General features: G+C 45.9%; 1 protein-coding gene across 9 annotated transcripts in view; it reads right to left on the bottom strand.

Annotated features, from left to right (window-relative positions):
• Positions 1–21,421, bottom strand: part of CD44 (CD44 molecule (Indian blood group)) — an 86,861-nt gene that overhangs the window by 45,349 nt on the left and 20,091 nt on the right. For all 9 annotated transcript variants that reach the window (XM_059931385.1, XM_059931376.1, XM_059931377.1 and 6 more), the window contains exons 2-3: positions 5,694–5,859; positions 2,022–2,155 (exon numbers count right to left, since the gene is read on the bottom strand). In XM_059931385.1, coding sequence (XP_059787368.1) covers positions 2,022–2,155; positions 5,694–5,859 — 300 coding nt within the window. The remainder of the gene's footprint in view (positions 1–2,021; positions 2,156–5,693; positions 5,860–21,421) is intronic.

Raw genomic sequence — 21,421 nt, 5'->3', positions numbered from 1 at the left:
ACTGGCCTAGACGGCTTCAACTCCAGGTGATAAAACACTGGGAGCTTCTACCTTTTTGAGTGAAGGTTCTTTCCAGCAAGGGATACCAACTTGTAAAACAGGCGAGACAATGTGTATATACTACAACATAATTTATTGCATACGTTCACGCGAAAAGATTCAGTGGGAGAAGCAACAAGCAGTGCCCAGAGGCTGGAGAGTATGCGGCCTTGAATTTACCCTTCCCACGTGACCAACCACTTCACCTAAAGCACGAAGCCTCCCCAAAGCCTTCCTCTGACCTCTGACATTAAGCTAACCTAGTTAGACCACGTGTTGCTCTGTGTCTCTTTCCTACTGAACTGCATGTGGTTTTTCTCATCATGTTATTAGAATAGACTTTCTGGTATGGGTATGGGGACTGGGTAGCGACCACGTATTGTTTAGCCTCAGTTGGACTCTCCTCCTTGGGTCAAACTCCATTTGTGTTCTTTGCTTATATAACAGGGAAGAGTAAACACTCTGTAGTTTCCCTCGTTTTAAGTGCCCCTCCATCGGTTCAGTGACCTGTATACATTTGACATAATTTACTGGCCTCATGCACTCCATTTCAACTAACCAGCCCTGATATTTTCTCTTTCTCCTAAGCACTAGAATTCCCTTCTGAATTCCCACTCTCATCCCTGCTGCTCACACAACAGTGGATGGGTGGGGAAGCCAAAAGCTACTGATGTAATCTCACAATTTCTTTGATGCCCCTATTTAAGCTTAAAAATCCATGTAGATTTTATATTCTACTACCATATGTAATATCTGTGTTTGATTTATAAAAACAATGTCTTAAGTCATCATGTAATAATATCTGTCTCATATAGGTAATATCTTAAGTCATTTTCCAGCTAATTTAACATCCCCTTCCTACCTTTAAGGAAACTGACATGTCAACAAGATGTGTCACATTTGCCTTGTGACTTCATCTTCCCCTTCACACAATCTTAAACCTTCAGGGGGGAACAGAAGGCCCCATTTGAGAAGTAAGACATTTGATTGTTGGCATTCAAAAATTTGACATTGCTGGGTTTGGCTCTCTTCAAAAGACCCTGAAGACCCATGGTGCACAGAATTTTAAGATGTTGCTAGGGCCTGAGTTAGACTTGTAAGCATGAGTCTCCAGGTTGGTGGTTAGAAGCAAGTCCCTTACACAGGGAGGGGGGCCTCGCCAGCAGCCCAGCATGCATATCCTAACTTGGCTTTCTTATTCTCTAGCTGTTGGGTTTTCAATTGTTGGGTAAGGACTCAAGAAGGTCAAAGGCCTACCATATAAACTCCCAGCCTTCTCTCCAGCCCCAACATATAACAAACACCGCTAAGCGAAGCCATTTGGCTTATGCCCCAACGCTACCATTAGATTCGATTCATGTCACTCCCTTATTCAAAACTCTGCCCTAACTTCCCATCACACTGAGAATAAAGTCCAAACTCTCTACCACAGCTTACAAAGCCCTATGCGATCTGGCACCTGCCTACCTCTCTGACTTCATTCCCCGGCTTTCTCCCCTCTGATCACCGGGTTTTATCCACCATGGCCTCCCTGCTGCTCTCAGCACAGGCCATGATGCTCCCACAGGCCTGGCTTTGCACTGCTCTCCACCGTGCCATGGCTTCCCTCCCTCACTTCGCTCAGGGCTCTCCCTATACCCAGCTCCTCGGAGGCACTTTCCCTGACTATCTTCTCAGGAAAACAAAGCATCCCCAGCACTCTGTAGCCCCTTGCTCTGCTTTCTTTTTTGTAACACTTGTTACTCTCTGACTTCATGTAAGTTATTTAATATGTATTTGTTTACTGTTGGCCTTTCCAACTTAGCAGGTAAGCACCCTGGAGACAGGAATCCTTCTTCTACTGGAGAGATATTCAGTGAACATCTGTTATGTGAATGGAGGCTACACGAATCCCCACTTAAGCCAAGCTTGTCAGCCATGTTGCCGAAGGCTGGCAGGCCAAAAGCAACCCAGAACACAAAGCCAATCCACTTGGAACCAACCTGAAGCATTGAAGCAATACGTGTCATACTGGGAGGTATTGGATGTAAGGATGTACACTCCCGTGTTGTTTGCAGCACAGATGGAATTGGGGTGGATCCGGGGGATCACCACGTGCCCATCTATGAACCCGTACCTGCAAAAGAAAAACAAGAGGTCATCCACCCGCGAGGCTATAAGCAGGGATTTCATAATATCCCATCGAATAACATTTCATGCAGTGCAATACTTCCTTCAGTTCACCCCAGGGGTGCTACAGTTTTCGACAACTGAGTTATGGGAAAGCCAAAAATAACAGCAGAGGGACAGTGAAAGGGGACCAACAAGGCTGATGAAGACAAAGTGATTTTTTTGGAGCTCTATAAAAAGTGTTTTAAAAAATCGATTCATGAAAGAAAAAAAAAATTAGTTTCAAATAAAATCTATGGTCAGCAGTCAGGCCAGTTTGAACAAGCAGAGGGAAGCCCAAGTCACAGGCAGAATGACCCATTGACGATGTGAGACCCACTCTGGCCCGCCATTACCTTCCTATTTGCCTGAAAATACAGAAAATGACTGGCTCGCATCAGACGGAACTAGGTGGCTCTTCATTTCAGTCCACTAATGGCAAACCTGCCTCATTTCCCATCCCCTCCTCTTCTTCCCTGGCCTCACCTTTTCCTGTGATTCCCTCATGCCAGATCTCATTGTTCTAAACACAAAGCCTTGTTTATACGCCAGATACAACGCATCTTGTCCCATGAGCATCTCAGGCATAATTCCATTGCCAGTGGAAGTAAATTGACCGTCATTAAAATGGGAGTCAGAGTGGTTCGTCATTAAAATGGGAGTCAGAGTGGTTAAGTAGATAGCAATGCCTCATTAGCTCAGGAGTTTTCCAGAAGCAGCAGAGAAGTGCTTAAGCCCCTTTGCCCCACCATGGTGATTCTGGGAGCGGTTTGGAGCCGGAGGCTCTTTCAGATACAACATACAGCACCCAGCCTCTTCGATCAGCATCGCGGTGGCTGAATACTTCCGCACGATTTCTCTCCAATGTAAAACGCCTCAGAAAATGAGATGTGGGCTGAGAAAACACCATTTACAAGGGAAGGGGCAGAGGCAAGGGAAGAGCAGAGAGGGAGAAGCTAAAACCAACAGGTTTTTGAAAATGCAGTGCTGGCTAAAATGCACAGCCCAAATCCTTTTAATCTTTCCTGCCGGGGGTGACAGTACGTACTGCATCACCCTGCAAGACCTATGGGAATGGTTGTGAGTGTGAAATTTCTAAGCACATCGAACTCATTATGTCTAAGTTGCAAAAGCTGACATGACTAATTCCTCATCTGAATGGCCAGACTGGTTTCTCCAAAGACTCCTGAGCTTGGTGGGGGGGAGTGGCCGCAATTAAATGTTAGTAAGTTTCCATGTATCTGAGAATTGCTACTAATCAGGGTGGGGCAGACAGAAGAAAGGAGATGCTAAGGTTCTTCGTCCCCTGTGAGACTCTCGCATCTGTCCTGTGGCAGGTATCTGATTCATAGCTACCTGAGTGAAAGTATGGAAATAAGTTTTGCAACACTTAAAACCAGCTATGGGTAGAACGATAGCTGTCTTTGGCACAGTTTTTCTTTGTTTTTTTAAAATAATAACACTCCTTGGTGAGCCTCCTCCCCACCCCATTCCCATCACATTCTGCTAGGCTGTATCACACCGACATTCTAGCATTTAAATTATTCCTGAGTTTTTACCACATCGTGTCGACCGCTGGTTTTATGTGTCGTCCTGTCTATAAGTTGGAGATATTAAAATTTAGATATGTGTATACTTCATGAGTAGGTTGTTGTTCCCAGGGAGGAAAGAAATACTCAGCAAATCCATCCGTGCACCAGACTTTCATCTGCCTTTTGCTCTCAGTCCTTAGGGAGAGCGGGGTCATTAAATCTTGCCCTGGGCCCAGAAGCTGGTCTGGAATCTGAACTCCTCCCCATGAAAGTGATGTGGCCCAGGGCTGGCTGCAACTAAGCCTCAGTTGCTTCCTCTGCAAAGTGGGGTCACATAACTGGTGCAGTCTGAGAATTAAGAGAGGGATATGGGCAGGTGGGCTGGGGTCCCCCAGCATCTAAGGGCTGGATGATTGGCCAGTGGGTACAGTAAGAACTTCCCCTGTTTTCAGCATATGAGAACTTTTCTGTATTTAGCAAGTTCGCCTTGTCTGCATTTCACAATCAAAATTCAGCTTACTAAATCCACTTTCTCAGGCCACTGGCCTAGTCAGGGCCATATTTAAACAATGAGCCTTAGGAATCGAATAAGTGGACCTGCTAATTAGCTTTCCTTCACTGCAGCCTACAGCTCAGGTTCAGAAGCTACCAGAGCTATCTGCTCCTTTTATATTCTCCCAAGACCCTGCTCTGAACACACACAGACGCCTGCACACATCTGCTCTTTGTTTTAGAGCAGCGCTGCTCACTAGAACTTTCTGCAAAACAGAAATGTTCTATAATCTACGTTGTCCGATGAAGTAGCCACTAGTCATCTGTGGCTAATCGAGCACTTGAAATGTAGCTCGTGCCAATGAGAGCTAAAGTTTTGATTTTATTTAATTATAATTAAGTGTGAACAGCCGTCTGTGGCTGGTGGCTACCGTATTAGTGCAATTGTGAAGATGGTCTTTTTCCTCATCAGCAGAAGTATCTCAGTTCCCACCAACACTATGGGTGCCCTACTCTGTAACCAAGCACAGGGGATAGATGGATTTAACTTACATCTAATGGTTTCCATAAAGAGTTCTGCAGCTTGACTTTTTAAAAAGCAGCCTGTGTTTGCGCGTTGAAGAGAAAAGGGAACCACCATGTTACCTAACGCTATCACATTGCAAAAGTGCAGAGAGGTAGTTGCAGGCTGGGGTGGAAACTTCAGAGAGCAGTCGTCCACATTCCCCAGAGCTCTTCTAAAGAAAACAAACCAAACTGAAACGCTTCACCACGGTGGTCACCACTGCTCGCTCTTAATGTGCACCACTTTCCACAGGGCCACGAGAAATTCAGAAAAATAAGGGCCATGCCTGCTGTGAATATCCTGGGAGCAGATATCCTGGGCCTGAGGACAGCTCCCTGAGCACTGTGATGTCTGGTAGGCGGCCTCTCAGGAGGCCTCTGTTGGTCCCTCTCATCGCTTTCCCATCACTTGTAACAATACATCTCAATAATTTTCATGCCCTTTTCGCTCAAATCAGAGCAACAGAGAAGAGAAACAAAATCAAAAGAGAGAGAGTTGTTTGAAAAACCTGCTTTAGCCAAGTCTGCAGGGTGAAGGCTCCAACAGGCACACATTTATTTTAAACACTGTTATTTGGTTCCCTTTCTCTTGTGGTTCTGACAATGATATTGCACGCTTCTTCAAAGCCTGGAGAGCATGTTGTGGAAGCACCTCAGGCAAGTGGCTTCCAACACAGGACCCTTAAGGGCCTCCTCTAGGCAACCCCTCCTTCTGTGATTCACAAAGGTGTCTTCAGCCGGCCCTCAATTTCAGTGGTCATACTGGTTCCAGATGGACTTGGTCAGATTAATGGGTGGTGCCAACTCCTCAGGCAAGCAGCCATTCAGCTGTCACAGAGGAGCCTTCCTGGGTCTGAGCCCCACCCCCTGGACCCGGGCAGCCTACTTTCCTGCAGCAGGTGGGGGCTGGTCCCTTACCTGCAGGTCTCAAACCCTACACGCAGGGCTGCCTCCATCTGGGCCATGGTGGGCAGCGTACAATTGAAGGCCTTGCAGAGGTCAGCAGCCTCAGTCTTCGAGATGCTGTAGCGACCATTCTTCTCCACGTGGAATATACCTGCGTATCGGCAGGTTATATTTAGATCTATGGGATGAAAAGAAAAGGTTAGATTCTTCTGCATCAATAATTTGGAAAGGATAAGAAGTCTGTTTTAGAGCAGCCTCATTAAAAAGCCAAATAATCTTCCCTACTGGCCAGAGCCTTCAACATTCACTGTAGCATTTCAAAGCATCACTACTTCACTCTCAAATCTGAGATAAGAGGCAGAAAGTAGCATCACTTTTACATTCTCTCCGCCGACTGCTCCACAACAAAGTTTTTACAAAGCATGTGATTTATTTCTGATTAGGAAAGTAGCACAAACTTGGGGAAAACTTACAAAATTCAGGGAAGTAATGAAGGAAAAGCAAGTCCACCTCTAAGAAAACTACTGCAAACATTTTAAACAGTTTGCTATATCTTGTTTCAGTTTGTTTTCTGAAAGTGTGTGTTATGTATGTACTTGCGTAGTTTAAATGGTACTAAATATACAGTTTTAGGTGTAGGAATCTTTTTTTCCACTTAATGAGTATTTTCCCACAATCACGTGGTATGGCTTCCCAGCTGATAACCTCTAGTGACTTCTAGTCACACCCAGAATAAATTTCCTTATCATGGCTGATAAGACCCACATGACCTGGCTCCTATCCTTTAAGTAGCTCACTCTGTTCCAGGCACAAAGCTTTCCTTCAGTTCCTTTGGACATTCTGAGCCCTTTCCCACCTTAGAACATTTAGGTCTGACTTTACCATTTCTTTTTTTTTTTTTTTTAAGATTTTGCAAAAAATATATTGATAGGGTATATGTGTGGAAGTCAGTTCTAAGGGGGAGTTAGAACAAGATGGGATAGATGGGATACAAAACAATATCAGATAGAACAAGATGGGATAGATGGGATACAAAACAATATCGGACCTAACTTACTGATATGAGTGCATTTTACATGTTTAGGTTTTTTAAAAATTTTTTTATACAATTTTTAAAGGTTACACTCCATTCACAGTTATTACAAAATATTGGCTATATTCCCTGTGTTGTACAATACATCCCTGTAGCTTATCTTACACCCAGTGGTTTGTACCTCCTACTCCCCTACCCCTATATTGTCCCCCGGCCCCTCCCAACTGTTAACCACTAGTTTGTTCTCTACATCTGTGAGTCTGCTTTTTTGTTATATTCACTAGTTTGTTTTATCTTTTAGGTTCCACATATAAGTGATAGCATACAGTATTTGTCTTTCTCTGACTTATTTCACTTAGCATAATGCCCTCTAAGTCCATCCATGTTGCTGCAAATGGCAAAATTTAGTTCTTTTCTATGGCTGAGTAGTATTCCATTGTATATATAGACCACATCTTTGTATCCATTACTCTGTTGATGGCCATTTCTGTCTAGAATGTACTGTCCTCTGATCATCACATTTTGTTTTTCAACTTGAAATCATCTCAACTGAGGGTCCCTCCCTGAACACTCTTATCCAACCCTCAGCGTCTCCCTCAACTTACTATGCTTTTGTGTCTTCACAGCAACTTGTCTATTTATTTGTGCATTTGGTTTTTTCTGTCTGCCCTTTCTTTTGATGGAAACGCCAAGAAAGCAAGGGCCTTTAGCCTGTTTATAGCTGTTTCTCTAACACTCTCATCAGCGGCTGACAGAGAGCAGATGCTCCATGAATATTTGTTGAATAAATGAACGACTCATTGGAATTTCTTCAAAAACACACTTTGAACATATTGACAGATAGATCCAAGACCTGTTCTTTACTCTCAAGAGTTAATGCATCCAAAATGAAACCTAACTGCTACCAACCAGTTTAAAAATGATTTAGTCCTAGGACTTCTGTGAGTTTGCAGACACGAATCTGAAATCTCAATAAGGAGCTGAAAAAAAAAAAAAATCACCTGGTGTTCCCTGGTCCTCTGTAACAATCTCAAAAGACTTCAAAGCCCTTAACTGAAAACTCAATATTCTTCTGTATGATGCCCAGTTTGCGCTTGAGTAAACGCTAACACAGAAAGGTTATGTCCTTGAAGCTGTCCTGGTGAAGCAGGAGCACGTCCTTGAGCCTCAAAGACAGTCAGGCATTGACTCTGCCAATGCCAGACACCACTCTGTCAGTCTCAGTTCAGACAGAATTGGCTTTAACTCAGACTCTCTCTCTCACGTGTGTGGGTCCAGAGGTCATCAGGAAGATTCTGCTTATTTATCAATGAGAAACCTGAGGCTCAGAAAAGTGAGCTGCCCAAGGAAGTGAGAATTGCTGTCCAGAGCCTGTAGTTGCCTTCCTGAATCCCAGTTGCTTTGCTTTACATTTCTGAGCTGATAGCCAGGGCGGAGAAGCCTGCAACTGCAGCGTCCCTGGTTACCCAGCAACTTTGGGGTTCTGTGAGGCATCACCTTTCAAAGACCCTGAGAGGTGACTTGTATGTATGTATGTATTATTTATAGGTGAAGAAACTGAAGCTCAGAAAAATGAAACGACTTTGCAAAGTCACCCAGCCGTTAAGTGGCAGAGCTGGAATTCCACCTCAGGTCTGTTTAACGCCAAAACCCATGCTCCAATCCACTTTGCTATGTGTCCAAGAATCCTTTCATATCATTAGAGCAAGTCTTCACTCTGGAGGGGAGAGATACACCTAAACAACTGTTACATAATGACAAAGATAGGGTCAGTGTTAATGGAATTGTGCTGCCAAAAACTGCTTTCTCCTCTCTGAGCAGGAAGCAGCTTCCAATCACTAGAAAACAGAGTCTGACGAATGCAAATCGAGACGATAAGAAAACTGTTAAACTTCTCTACAACCTTTCTCGACTCTGAAAATAGTAAAAGAAGAAATAAAAAATAGAGCTTTGCAAAGACGTAAGCCAATATCAAGTGATTCTCTTTTCTTTGTATCATTAGCGTGGAGGTGCTTTTAAAAAACATTAGAACTAGGTGAAATGGAGAAAACGTGTTTTGGGGAGACTAATTCCTTTTTGGAGTGGTGTCCTTTGGAAGCCACTCACACAATACTTGGCTGATGAGGCCAGGGGAGCACAGAGGGGGGAAATGTACAAGGCCCTTTTGAAATGCTGTTTGTTTTTACTGACATTTTCAGCTTTGGCCTCGGTTGGCCAATCTTTGCCAAAGGAAACTGTCACGCTGGGTGACCGTCCTTCCGGAGGCCCTCTGTGTGTAGCTTACAAAAGAGAAGCAAAGCCTCCCAATCAGTTTCTTGGAGGTGAGGGAGACAGAGGACACTTCAGCAGATGCCAGGAGAGGCAGACCGCCCATCAGCGTGTGGCCAGGTGGCTGCTGTCACTCCTAGGTTAAAAATAAAGTCTGAGGCATGGACGGTGGTTTGGAGCTGAATGGCAGTTTCCGTCTTATTAAAATAAATTAGAGTTTGCCACCTGGCACACAGAATATGCAAATGCAAAAGGAACCGATTCACACTGAGACTTTTGAATAAAATCCCTTGAGTTCCACGGGTGGCAGCCAACATCACTTGATAGACGATACACACAGGAATGTGTAAGTGTGTTTCTAGGTGTGCATGTGAGTAGTGAATGTGTGATGTGTGTGCTTGAGGTCAGCCAAGACAGGAAGGGACTGATAAAATCAAGCTTCAGCCTTCCTAGAAATGTGAGGCTTACACAGCGTGTGTAGTAGGTATCAGAAAAGGGCTGCTGAATGAATGAAGAAATTCTATGCAACGTGAGAATTCCACGGCTTACATTTATCTTAATCTCACACATAGAAAAGGTCCAGCTCCTAATCTTGATGGCATTCAACCATCTGGGAATTCCAAAGACGGCGCCAAAACCTTCACTTCAGGTCAACAGTATTCACAGTTCCTCCCCTCTGGGTCCCTCGTGTCTTAAAAAGGACCAAGCCTTCAGGGCTGTGTATCCGTTAAGCCCTGATAATTTATGAAGACTTTCCAACAGGCTTTCTTAACACTTATGCAAACAGAAATTATTACCCCAAAGGGTATTGAAAATACTAACAGCAATAATAGCAGCTAACACATATTGTGCACTTATTATGTATATGCCAGGCACTCTTCCAAGCATTTGACAAGTATTAACTCATTTTATCCGTAAAACAACCCTATGAAGTAGGTAGTATTATTATCCCCACCTTTCCCGATACAGAAACTGAGGCACAGAGTGGGGAAGAAACGTGCCCAGGTTCACAGAGCTCGTAATGATGGAGCCAGGATTCAAACCCAGCCAGTCTGGGCACCGAGAGTCCACAGGCTTAACCACCAGGGCACACTACTCCTCACCCCGATTTACATAACTTGTTTTGCCCTCTCAACCTCCCCCATGTATAGCTGAGAATATCCCCAAGGTTCAAGTAAGGTTAGGTTAAGGCCGAGGCGTGAGTAGCCACGGACCACAGACCACTGGACAGGCACCCGTGTCCATGGCAATGGCACTGGCCACGCTGCAAACGCCTGTAGAGAGGCTGGACTCTGGAGATATCTGTGCATCTCTCCTGAGAAACAGAGATCCCTGTGATCTGGGAGCTGCCGTGACTCAAGAGCCTAATATTAAATGGCCGATTGCATCTCTCAAACAAGCCTGTCCAACTGGACGTGAATCAAGAATGTTTTCCGTTAAGCCCTCTGGTCTCCAATAAATCTCCTGTATCATGTAATAAAGGAAAGAGTCCAAGTTCCTCCCTCCAAGAGACCCAACGGGCAACATTAACGTTTGGAGGCCACTTTCAGATTCAGGGTGGAGCCTTTCTGGAGGGTGTTCGTTATGATGGGGTTGCCAGGAGGACAGAGGGGTCATCGGCCCAGCACCCAAGGATCTCATTGCCCACATGGGAAGAGGTCTATCAGTAACCTGTCAGGAAGACCACAAAAAAGGAGCTCTGCAAGAGAACTGTTTAACCAACTCTCTGGCACCAACTCACGGGAAGGCTGGTAGTTCAACTTAGAAGAGATCCACCCCAAACTGGGTTCAAATCCTAACACTCACTCACTGTGTAACCACTCCCTCCAGGTTACACAGCTAGTTAGTTTCTTACCCTCTCTGACACTCAGCCTTCTCCTTGATGGGATGACAATAACATCAGTGTTTGTGGGACTGTGAAATGAGACAAGATATGTCAAACACTTGATACGGTGTTTGGCACTTAATCAGAGCCAATGAGTATTGCATACTTATTGGGTGGCTGATCTACTTCAGCTAAATTAATTCTCACAAAGGTGCCATGGAGTGGGCACTATTGCCAAACCCACTTTAGAGACAAGGAAACTGAGGCACAAAGAGGTTAAACAGTGTATATAAAGTCACCCAAGTGGGAGAGTCAGGGTTCTAACTTCTGTGCTATGCTGCTAATTATGTGGGGTTCTGGGTAAATTCGTTCTTATTTGGATAAACCAAAGCTGACCCATAACACCATTCATTTTACCTATATTTTTCACTAAGCCTCACATCAAGGAAAACAGATCTTTCTAGTAAAATCGCCCTGGGCCTGAGACGAATAGCTTCTTGGTTCGCTCCAGTCACTTCGAGAGTCATAGAAAAGCACAGCGTCTGCTGAGAGTACAGCACTGTGTAATCTTTACCCAACTCACCATTATGTGCACGTGTCCAAATTTTCCTCAGAGGTGAGTGAGGGTGGGGATATTACACAGCCGACTAGCAATGGAGCTGAGTGACAAGACGTGTTCAACCTGGAATCCACAAGTTGGTCTTCAGGGGTCTATAAACCTGGGAAATTATACGCAAGACTGTGTGTGTACGTATATACGTGTCTACATGCTTGTGCGCATGCGTGTGTGTGTCGGTGTTTGGCTGGAGACAGCATCCCTCAGTTTCCATTAGCTCCTCAAAGATGTCTGTGACAGAAACAGGTAAAGAATTACAAGAAATTATTATCTTTAAGGTCTCTTCAGTAATTAGAAATTCCAGGATTCTGGAATTTTGGAACTTCCTTGTGGGCTTCATGACAGCAGGGACCGCGTCTCTCCTTCAGCATGTGTCCCCAGGACCCTGTGCAGCACCACACAGAGTAGGCACATGCGGAACAAATGAGTGAACGAATGAATGTTCTCCCCCACACACAGGACAAGCAGACGTGTAGGATGCAAACAGAACACGCCTCGGGTCCACCCCCCACGTCACGTCTAAAAGAATCACCAGCTGGGCCTGGTTGAGAATTCCCTAGTGGACACTTCAAATGTTTAAATGTTTTTAAACCGAAGCATTTGCTTCTGAGAACCTCTGATGTTTTCCCTGAAAGCAAATGTTTCAGAGACCAACTTTCAGCTTTGCAACTGGCGTTGTCTGCCTGGACTTTGCCGCTGTCATCTCAGAGACGAGCACAGCCTTTTCACATCCTGTCATGGGGTCTCTTCTGAGGACGGATCTCCTGCGACAGGAATGACAGACACAGTGTGTCCCATGTGAAGACCACAGGAGATGATCTACCATCACGCTGTGCCCAGAGACTCTCAATTCTCCGAACCAGACTTCTCCAGACGGTCCAAAATGAATGAATGTATTTTCCAACAGGCACCACCTAGATGTGCCTGGTTCCTTTTGTCATCTCCTCAGGAAGGATGAGGAAGAATTAGATTTTTTTCTGATTTGGTCCCAGAGTAGCTATGTGTCTGGGGAAGTTGGTTTTCTTGAAGATGGGGGTAAGGCCAGTTCCTGAGACCCAATGACATGTGCAATTCCCACGGCCGTGAGGACAACTGCAAACATTCACCTAGCACCTAATCAGGCCCATATGAGGTTTCCAACATTTTACACCTAAAAATTCATTTAATTCTCACAACAGTGGTATGTGGTAGGCACTTTTGTTATCCCCATTTGATGCAGGAGGTAACTGATTCTTTGAGAAGACATGAATGACCTGAGCTAGGGGCTAGTGGACCTGGTTTCAGACTGCGCAGACCAGCTGATCGTACTGCAGTGTTAAGTGGCACCTTGTGGGTGGGACAGATGCTAAACTACAGGAAACCCTCTTCTCCACGTGGTTTTTAAAGTGCAGAGAGGTGAGCATTAAAAGAGATCTCTGCAGAGAGGAATTTGAGCTTATTAAATATTATTAAATATTAATAAGCTCAAATATTATTTTAAGATCACAGGTCTCTTGATTCTGGACCAAAGGCTTAACAGGGCAGGGCCCTTTGCTCAAGAGCTTGGGAAAACTTAGATGGGAAAACCTGCACTAATGGAACTTCCACCCTCTCCCCAAGGCAAGGATTCCGAGGTCTCTGTGTTCACTGACTTTCCCCAACAGAGGTCTGGTTTCCTCTCTCTCATTCTACCTGTGCTCTTCCCGAGATCCCCCTGGGGGTCAGAGACCCCCCCAACCCCAGCTGCAGCCTCAGGCCTCTTCTGTCCTTTACAGCCTGAGGGCTCTGGCCAAGGCCAGGCAGAACAGAATGAAGAGAGGTCGGCCCAGGGCTGGGATGCCAGACCACAGGCTGTCCTTGTGCCATTTTGAGATGTCTGTTGCCCAGCCCTCAAACCTCAACAGACCAGGCCTTTCTAGCTGGAGCATGGCCCTCCAGGCTCATTGCATCCGACTCCATCGAGCTCCTGGAGTCAGTCACATGCAAGCCTCCTGGGCAGAGGTGGCCAAAAGCACCGGCGAGCTCTCCACATTTTTCATCTTTATAGTGTTTATCATGAAGCAGCCAGGATTCTCTTTCTGTCCTCTGATTTGCTGAGCTCATGTCTGAAAAAGATTATGCAGCATCACAAATCTAACCGAACTGATCCTCCTCAGAACTAGGGAGAGATAGATAAGGCCAATTGTTTTTTAAAGCATTATTGCTAATTGGATCATCTGTGTTTAAAGCGAGGAGGAACAATAGCCAGCGTCAAAAATTCTCTTGAGGGCTTCCCTGGTGGCGCAGTGGTTGAGAATCTGCCTGCCAATGCAGGGGACACGGGTTCGAGCCCTGGTCTGGGAAGATCCCACGTGCCGCGGAGCAACTAGGCCCGTGAGCCACAGTTACTGAGCCTGCGCGTCTGGAGCCTGTGCTCCGCAACAAGAGAGGCCGCGATAGTGAGAGGCCCGCGCACCGCGATGAAGAGTGGCCCCCGCTTGCCGCAACTAGAGAAAGCCCTCGCACAGAAACGAAGACCCAACACAGCCAAAAATAAATAAATAAATACTTTAAAAAATAATCACTCCCTTCTTTAAAAAATAAAAAACATTCTCTTGAGACGCAAGAGAAAACAAAAATCCACAATGACTGAGCATGGTCCCCCAGCCAGTTGTGAGAAAAGCAGGACTTCCGGGGTCCCCAGTTGCTAGATTCCTGACCAACAGTCCAGTTTTCTGACTCCTGAACTGCTTTTATAAGAGGCCTGAGCAAGCCGTTCCAATAAAGCCACAGTCCACTGTCTTAATGGGACATGAAGAAGCCCTTCTCTTCTTCATTGTGATTGTTTGATGTCTTCAAAGCCCAGAAGTTTCCATCTGGGAGTCTTCCTAGCTATTACAGCCCCTGCCGCCACCCAGGCCCGCCTGCTGTCCAGAAGGCTGGCAGCCTTCCTGCTGCCCCACATCTCTCGCCCCCGTCCCCTGATGCCCACGTGATGAGCGCCTGGTGAAAGGGTCTATTGTTCAGCATCCCATTCTGAACGAGGCCAAAATCACGCTCAGTGGCCGAATCGCCTCTGGCTGCCCCAGGCAGACCATAAATCTTGAAGGACTCAGTCTCTCCCCGAATTGCCCTGGAGGCGGGTGAGGGTTTAATGAGCAGAGAAAATAGTCATACACCATCATCCCGAGAGAGTTTCCTCCAGAATGTGTCCTGGGTTGTTTTCAACTGAGCTATTCATCCCTTGGCACTTAGAAGGGAAATGCACCCCAACTTCTTGGTGCTGGCTGTATCCCCTGACTTCTCAGCCTTTTTGTCCAAGGAGCCTGTCATGGCAGCCAACAAGGGCCCATCGCATCCACTCTGTCAGAGAAGAGTCCAAGGGTTCTCTCAGCCACTACCCTGGCCCTTCAGTCTAGGCTTCCAAAGAACCAATCCAATGAAGCTCTTGGACTGTTTGTACAGAGTCTGAAGAAAGACCCCCACCCCTGCCTCCTGGTGGGGTGATGGGAACGGGGGGAGGGGAGAGGGTGGGAAGGTCTGGTTAGGCCCCCATTCCCGATCCTGGTTCCAACAGTCTTTCTGGCAAAGGAGAGTGTGTCCCAGAACTGTCACCTCAGTACCCAACTCTGTGAGGCCATTGGTCTTTGGTGAGCGAGTCTCCGGGAAGACAGCTGAGGGAGAGAAACCACAGTGTGTACCCCTGCGTGTTGCCATGGTGACCGGGAAATGTTTGGCTTTGGGCCTGAGACCTTGTTTTCTTCTTTTTTGGACCATATCTGTTTAGCAGACTGGCTAGCACAAACCCAGGATGTGGTAAATGAAATGAAAAAGCATCTCAGGGGCCCACATGGGGTTTTTCCTGTTGCAAGTAGGAAAAAAAAGAGGTCCTACTTTGTTTCATAGTTAGATTTTTTTGGGGGGAGCTAATTCTAGTTATAACACCTAGTTCAGGTACAGCTGTGGCTCAGGTCTGTAGCCGGATCTTTGAGGAACTGGCTGATTTTAATCTGAGGGAAGTATGTTATGAGAGCTGAGGTGGGATGAGACTGTCATTCACAAGTAATAGCTGCATTTCGGGGTGGTTAGTGAGTCACTGACACGCTGTTGAGCCATGGGTCCCCATCTGGGAGAAGGACAAACGGTTCTAGCCTAACTCCTGTTCATTATAAGCTGTGTGACGTTGAATAAGTCACTCTAGATCTCTGGTTCACACCTAGGCTTCCTGCCTCCCAGGATGAAGCAAGAAGTTAGGAAATGCTTGAAGCTAGTGGGGTAAAGTGGGGAGGAGTTATATGCACACCCGGGACAGTATGAACATCTCAGAAAGCTTCCCAAAAATCTAGTATTCATTAAGACATATATGGGCTCCGACCCCAGCAGAACAGGTGGATCAAAGTACAAGCAAGCGTCAGTAATAGTGCCATGCGGGAAATTTCCATCTCCAATTATGAAGCATTTCCACATCCAAAAGCAGCCCCATGAGGCCCATCAGGTAGGTACTATGGCCCCATTTTACAGATGAAGAAACAAAGGAGCAAGAGATTCAGAGACTCCAAAGTCTTACAGAGTTTGAATAAAACCCAGACCTCAACTCAGATTTTCAAGGTCTTCTGAGTTTCCCCATTACCCGTGGTGCTGCCCTTTCCATCTTGCGTGTCAGCAAGCAAAGGGGAAAAGTGGCAGCACTCAGACAGAAGAGCATACTTTTCTTCCCCTCCCCCTCCCAATGATGTCTTAGGCAGAACCACAATATTTAGGATAGGGGAAAGCAGAGCTGCCCCCGTGGGAGTAGGAGTGAGGGTGGAGGGGCAGATCCCAGAGCCTCGATCCTCTAGCTGCTCATTCTTGCCCAGCCTCCACCCCACCCCACCAATGGTCCTGACACCCTCCACAATGCTTTAGGAGGCTGCGTGGAACACTCTGGAAACCACTGCAGTAGGGGCCAATCATAACAATGATAACCACCCCTTGGCAAGGCTTGCGATGTGCCAGGGGCTCCAAAGCATCCTAAGACGTTTAGTTGCCCCATGTGACAGCTGTGGAAGCAGAGGGTCAGAGCGCTAAGTAATTAGTTCAGGGCTCTGCAGCTCAAAGGCTGCAGCCCAAATGAAATGCATTGTATAAAAATGCTTTGCAAGCGATACAGGCTTAGCATGCTTTTTTTTTTTTTTCCTGTCAGTCTCAAGAATAAAAATACCCTGCAATGTAAAGTTCCCCTTAAAGGTTGTCCCTGGCTCACCCTGTGGAGAGGAGATAGCAAAGTCTGCTTTTCCAATCCTAACCTACAGGGATGGGGGCTGGAGAGCTGTGGACTCAAGAGGATTTGTAGATCCAGAAACTGAGGTGAGGCTGTTGTCCTTCAAGGTAGAGCCATCCAGATGGTGGGGAGCAAAAGGCCACCACCAACTCCCACAGAGCCCAGCATCACCACACAGTCCAGCGTATCTCCAACTCGGATTTGATTTTCTCTTCCCTATCTCTTCTAGCATCCTTTCAAGTGATAAAGACAAGATTCTGGAATTTACGGAGCTGCTATTGTGTCAGACATTAGTCTAGGTGTGGTAACAGGTGTCGTACCATGTGATCCCCAGAGCAGCTTTGAGAGGTCAAATCATCAATCCCATTTTGCAGATGAAACAAGTGAGGTTCCGAGCACAACTGAGTCAACATTTGCTGTGAAAGTGGCAGGGCCATGAGTCAAACGCTGGGATGATATCTGGTCTCCGACGTGAGTTAGCCCAGATGTTTACGAAAGCCACCTCCCTCTGCTTGGGGCACACAGATTCTCACACTGGGGGCTAGAAATGAAAGGACCCTGTGGGGTGTGGTTGGGACAGGTCCTACTGCTGAGCCTGTGGCTGGGTTCCCCAGAAATATTACCATGAATGGAACACCTACTGTGTGCTAAGTGCTTCACCCTGATTATCTCATTTAATCCCCACAATAAATGTATGAGATAAGGACTATTATTGACATCAGACTTTATTACAGATAAGAAAACTGCAGTTTAGAGAGGTTAAGAAACTTGTTCTTTTCCTATTCATTTATTTATATAATTAAATGTAAGTTGCCTTTATAAGTTATTTTCACTATGTCATAAATATGTAATTGTTGGCATTTTACTTGTTTTCCTTATTTCTGAATTTTAGTACTTGGAATAAAGACTCTTATTATAATGTCAAAAAAAAAAAAAGAAAGGAACTTGTCCAACTTTGCACCATGAGGGGGTCAGGCAGCCTGGCCCCTCTCTCTTAAATGCCACACGAATGCCTCTCTCATCACTTAATTTCAGGAGATCCCAGGTGAATTGCAGGATAATGCCTCTTGCCAGATAGTCTGAGCATCTACCGGATTTGTATTTGCTAGTGTCATGCCGATAGAGTTGGTGGATGGTGACTGCTGTCTCCTCCAAGGGGTAACTAACAGACCCAAGGAGATGGGGACATTTTCATAGAGAAATGAGTCCTGCACTGGGACTTAAGAGCCCTGTGCCCTAGGCAGGGGTGACTGTCTCAGGATCACAGTCAGAGGAAAAGGTTGAGGAATGGCTTGGATTTCCGCCTGGCTTCGATAGTAACTCGCTACCTCTGCTCTTTCCATAACGGATGGTACCTAGTTCAGACACCCCTTAGATTGATGGTTTTTACCCTTTTTCCCCCATGGCACCACTTCAAATTCACAGGAGGGACCATGTCAGTCACACTCCAATGGGCACCAGGTACCTTGCCATCCCTAGTGGCCTCTTTCCCTGTCACTCAAAAAATCTTACCCAAATGCAAGTGAGTGAGCATGCAAAGTAAGTCTTCTAGGAATAGCCATGAGTTTGCTGCAGTTTATAAGAGAAGAAAGTCATTCATAAGCCTTGGTACCTGGTTGCCAGTAGCCCTGTACTTACAATTTACCTACTACCAATCCTGACCTTCACGTGGATTGAGATAGAACACGAACCATGCCTTTAGGTCACCCCTTTCCTCTTCAAGTGCATCAGCAGTGAAGTGATGTAGCTGCAAAAGCATTTGTTTACAACAACAAGTATTGTAAGTGACCGAGGAGAGTTCTAGATTTTCACTGATTCCGAATTAGGAGGGCTCGGAAATCATCAGGTCGTATTTTAATGACTCAATCACTCTCTTTTCTCATAGACTCTCTCTCTCTCTCTCTCTCTCTCTCCATCAGATGCTAAAGTGAAGAGGGGTGTGAGCGCTCATGTGAGTAACAGGCCCCTTCCCAGTCCAAGAACCCTACCCTTATTTATTCTCCAGATGCTTTTAAGAGTAATACAAATGTTTCAAAGCAGAAACCCTATAGAGGGAGAGGCTGGATTGAGGGGATATTTTTTAAAAATCTGGGCCAAAAGATTTCCAGGATCAGTACAGTTCCAATTGCCCTGTGAGCTAAGAGCTTGTAATTCACACCTCTTCCTGAGCTTTCAATCTCTGAAATCTCATCTGTAACCACAGATGCCAGTTGCAAATGCCAGGCTCCAGAAAACTCATTTCTGACAAGCTTTTAAATCTGACTCAAGCCACAGGGTTTGGACCAAAACCTTTACCATTTCATGTGTAGCCAGAGTGGGCCAAGCATAACTTCCTGCTTTTAAGGAACATGGCTCACGCAAAAAGCCAGGAGGCTTGGGAACGGAGGAAGTTACAAATGATCCTTCTGTGAAGTTGTCAAAGAAAATAAGATCTTGATTTTCCTTCAACTAAATAGCCATCGAACATGGCAAGAGACCACACCTGGGTGAAGGCCTAAGCTACTTTCAGCCCAGACACTTGAGAGGCATTCTAGAAGCAGCAGGATAGGCACAGCAGGGCCTCCTCCTATGAAATCTGTGCCTCCCAAATTGGTCTTCTTAGGGCATGGCGCAAGGCGTCCATTCAGAGCACCCTCTAGAAGATGTGAGTGTATGTACCAGATATGAACCTGGGTGCTGAGGAGACATACGAGGTCCCTGCCCTGAAAGAGCTTACGCTCTAGTGTGGGGAAACAGACGATATACAGGGAAACGATTAGCATATAAATAAGGCAATTTCGGGAGCGATAGCGCTACACAAAAATAAAAGGGGAACAGGCTGCCTTTTCGGGCAGTCTGTGTGGTCTGAGGCACACTCTTCTATGAACTTATGGGCATATTTTCCCTATTTATTATGGGGCTCTTGGTGAGATCAGATACATGGGAAAAGGAAATACCTACACACACACACACACGCACACACACACACAGATTAAATCAGATTTGGAATTCATTGCCTTCCAGGGTCCATAATGAGATGTCCTTAGAATGTGGACTTAGTAGGGTAAACAAGGGAGACTTGGAAGGCAAAGGCTATGGCAACTGAATGACCCGGCTTGGGGGATAAGAGTTCCATTTGAGTCATAAGCTGGGTACAGAGTTGATGGAAGATGGCTCTGTCTGCCCCTTCTGGGTCTTGGCCTGAACTTCAAGGAGGCCAATCAAACAGCGTGACAGAGCAGCCCGTCAGAGTGCAACTGTGACGTGTCCACTCACCAGCCCTCTGAAGGCTTACAAGGATCTCCCGGCACCTTCAGCCTCCCTTAGTTTATAGTTACTAAGGTGACAGAGCAATTACCCCTATGCTATTGTAAGATGGCACAGCAGCCAAGGTCATAGTCTTTCATATCAGAAAGACTTGGGTCCAAGCCCCAGCTTGGGCTCTTGTGGAATGTTGGGCACACCATGTTTTCTTAACCTTTCCGCCTCCGTTTCTTCATTAGTAAAGTGAAGGCAATGCCTACCTCATGGGGTGCTTTTAAGGTATCAATGGGGAAATGCACCTGAAACACATAGCAAAGTACCTGACGCTTAGCAAAGTGGCTGGGACTTGATCAATATTAGGCAATCATCTCAAAGATTAAGTGTATGCAAGGCTACTTAAATATAAAGAGCCTCCCACTCTGACAATTCTTGATTAACTGGTCAGCCATTCACTGTATCACTGGTAATAGCCACTCAAGACCTCCAGTTAGGAGACAGAAGCCTAATTATACAGATACATGAGCTCTTACTCTATATAATACATGTGATAGATAGATAGGTAGATAGATGATAGATAGGTAGGTAGATAGGAAGGAAGGAAGGAAGAAAAAAAGAAAGAAAGAGAGGAAGGAAGGAAGAAAGAAAGAGATAGATGAACGGGTGGATGGATAGACAGATGGATAGACAGACAGACACTATCTATAAAACATTATTCTAGGAAGAAGTCTGCCTCAAGTGATACTAACCCACATAATCAAAATGGTTTCCACTGGGATTATGCCTTGTTCATCCTTATATCCACGATGTCTGATACATAGTATGGTGCCCAATAGATGTCTCTTTAGTTTTGTGGGAAACGCATTAGAGTCCAGTGACCTGGGATCTAGAGTTGGACTTCGTACTGATAAGCTGTCAGAACTTATCAGTACGGCTTCAGTTTCTTTATCAGAGCAGGAAGAAGTTGGCTTTGGTGGTCTCTAGGTCCCTGGCCAACCTAACGCTCTGCCTCTAGAAGTCTATGTTTCTTTTAAACGTGTTCTCTAAACACTCCAGGAACCCGAGTGGCTCCCTCTTGCCTGCAGGGTTGCGGCATATCCCTCTGGAATCAAGGCAGTGGTGGTGTGACGGATGCGTCGAGCAGGCTGGGGTGGCCAGCAAAAAGAAACAATAGACAAGAGTGTTATCAGCACCCTTCTCTCCAATTACAACAACTAACTGCCTTCCAGCACACAGAGACTACAACCTGCCCCATCCAAGCTGGAGGGAGAGAATGGTTTCAATTAAGGGAAGCACAGCAGGATGGCTGATCTCCTTAGAGAGACTACTCCTGAATTACCACAAACAGCCCCAGCACTCCCTGAGGTGAATTTCAGCATCACGGGCCAATTCAAACCGTTCTTTAGTTGTGAGACAATCTTCAAGTGAGGTGCTTCTCAGCAGCTCCCACCTGCACAGCTGGAAGTCGAGACGCCCACCCCCAATTGGCTCCCTGATCTTTGGTGGTCTCGGAGGTCCCACTGCCAATGGGAAGAGCAAA

This window comes from Balaenoptera ricei, chromosome 8 (genome assembly GCF_028023285.1).
Source record: "Balaenoptera ricei isolate mBalRic1 chromosome 8, mBalRic1.hap2, whole genome shotgun sequence".
Lineage (NCBI taxonomy): Eukaryota > Metazoa > Chordata > Mammalia > Artiodactyla > Balaenopteridae > Balaenoptera > Balaenoptera ricei.
The sequence above is the reverse complement of the archived record's forward strand: the minus strand, read 5'-3'. Positions and strand labels throughout refer to the sequence as shown.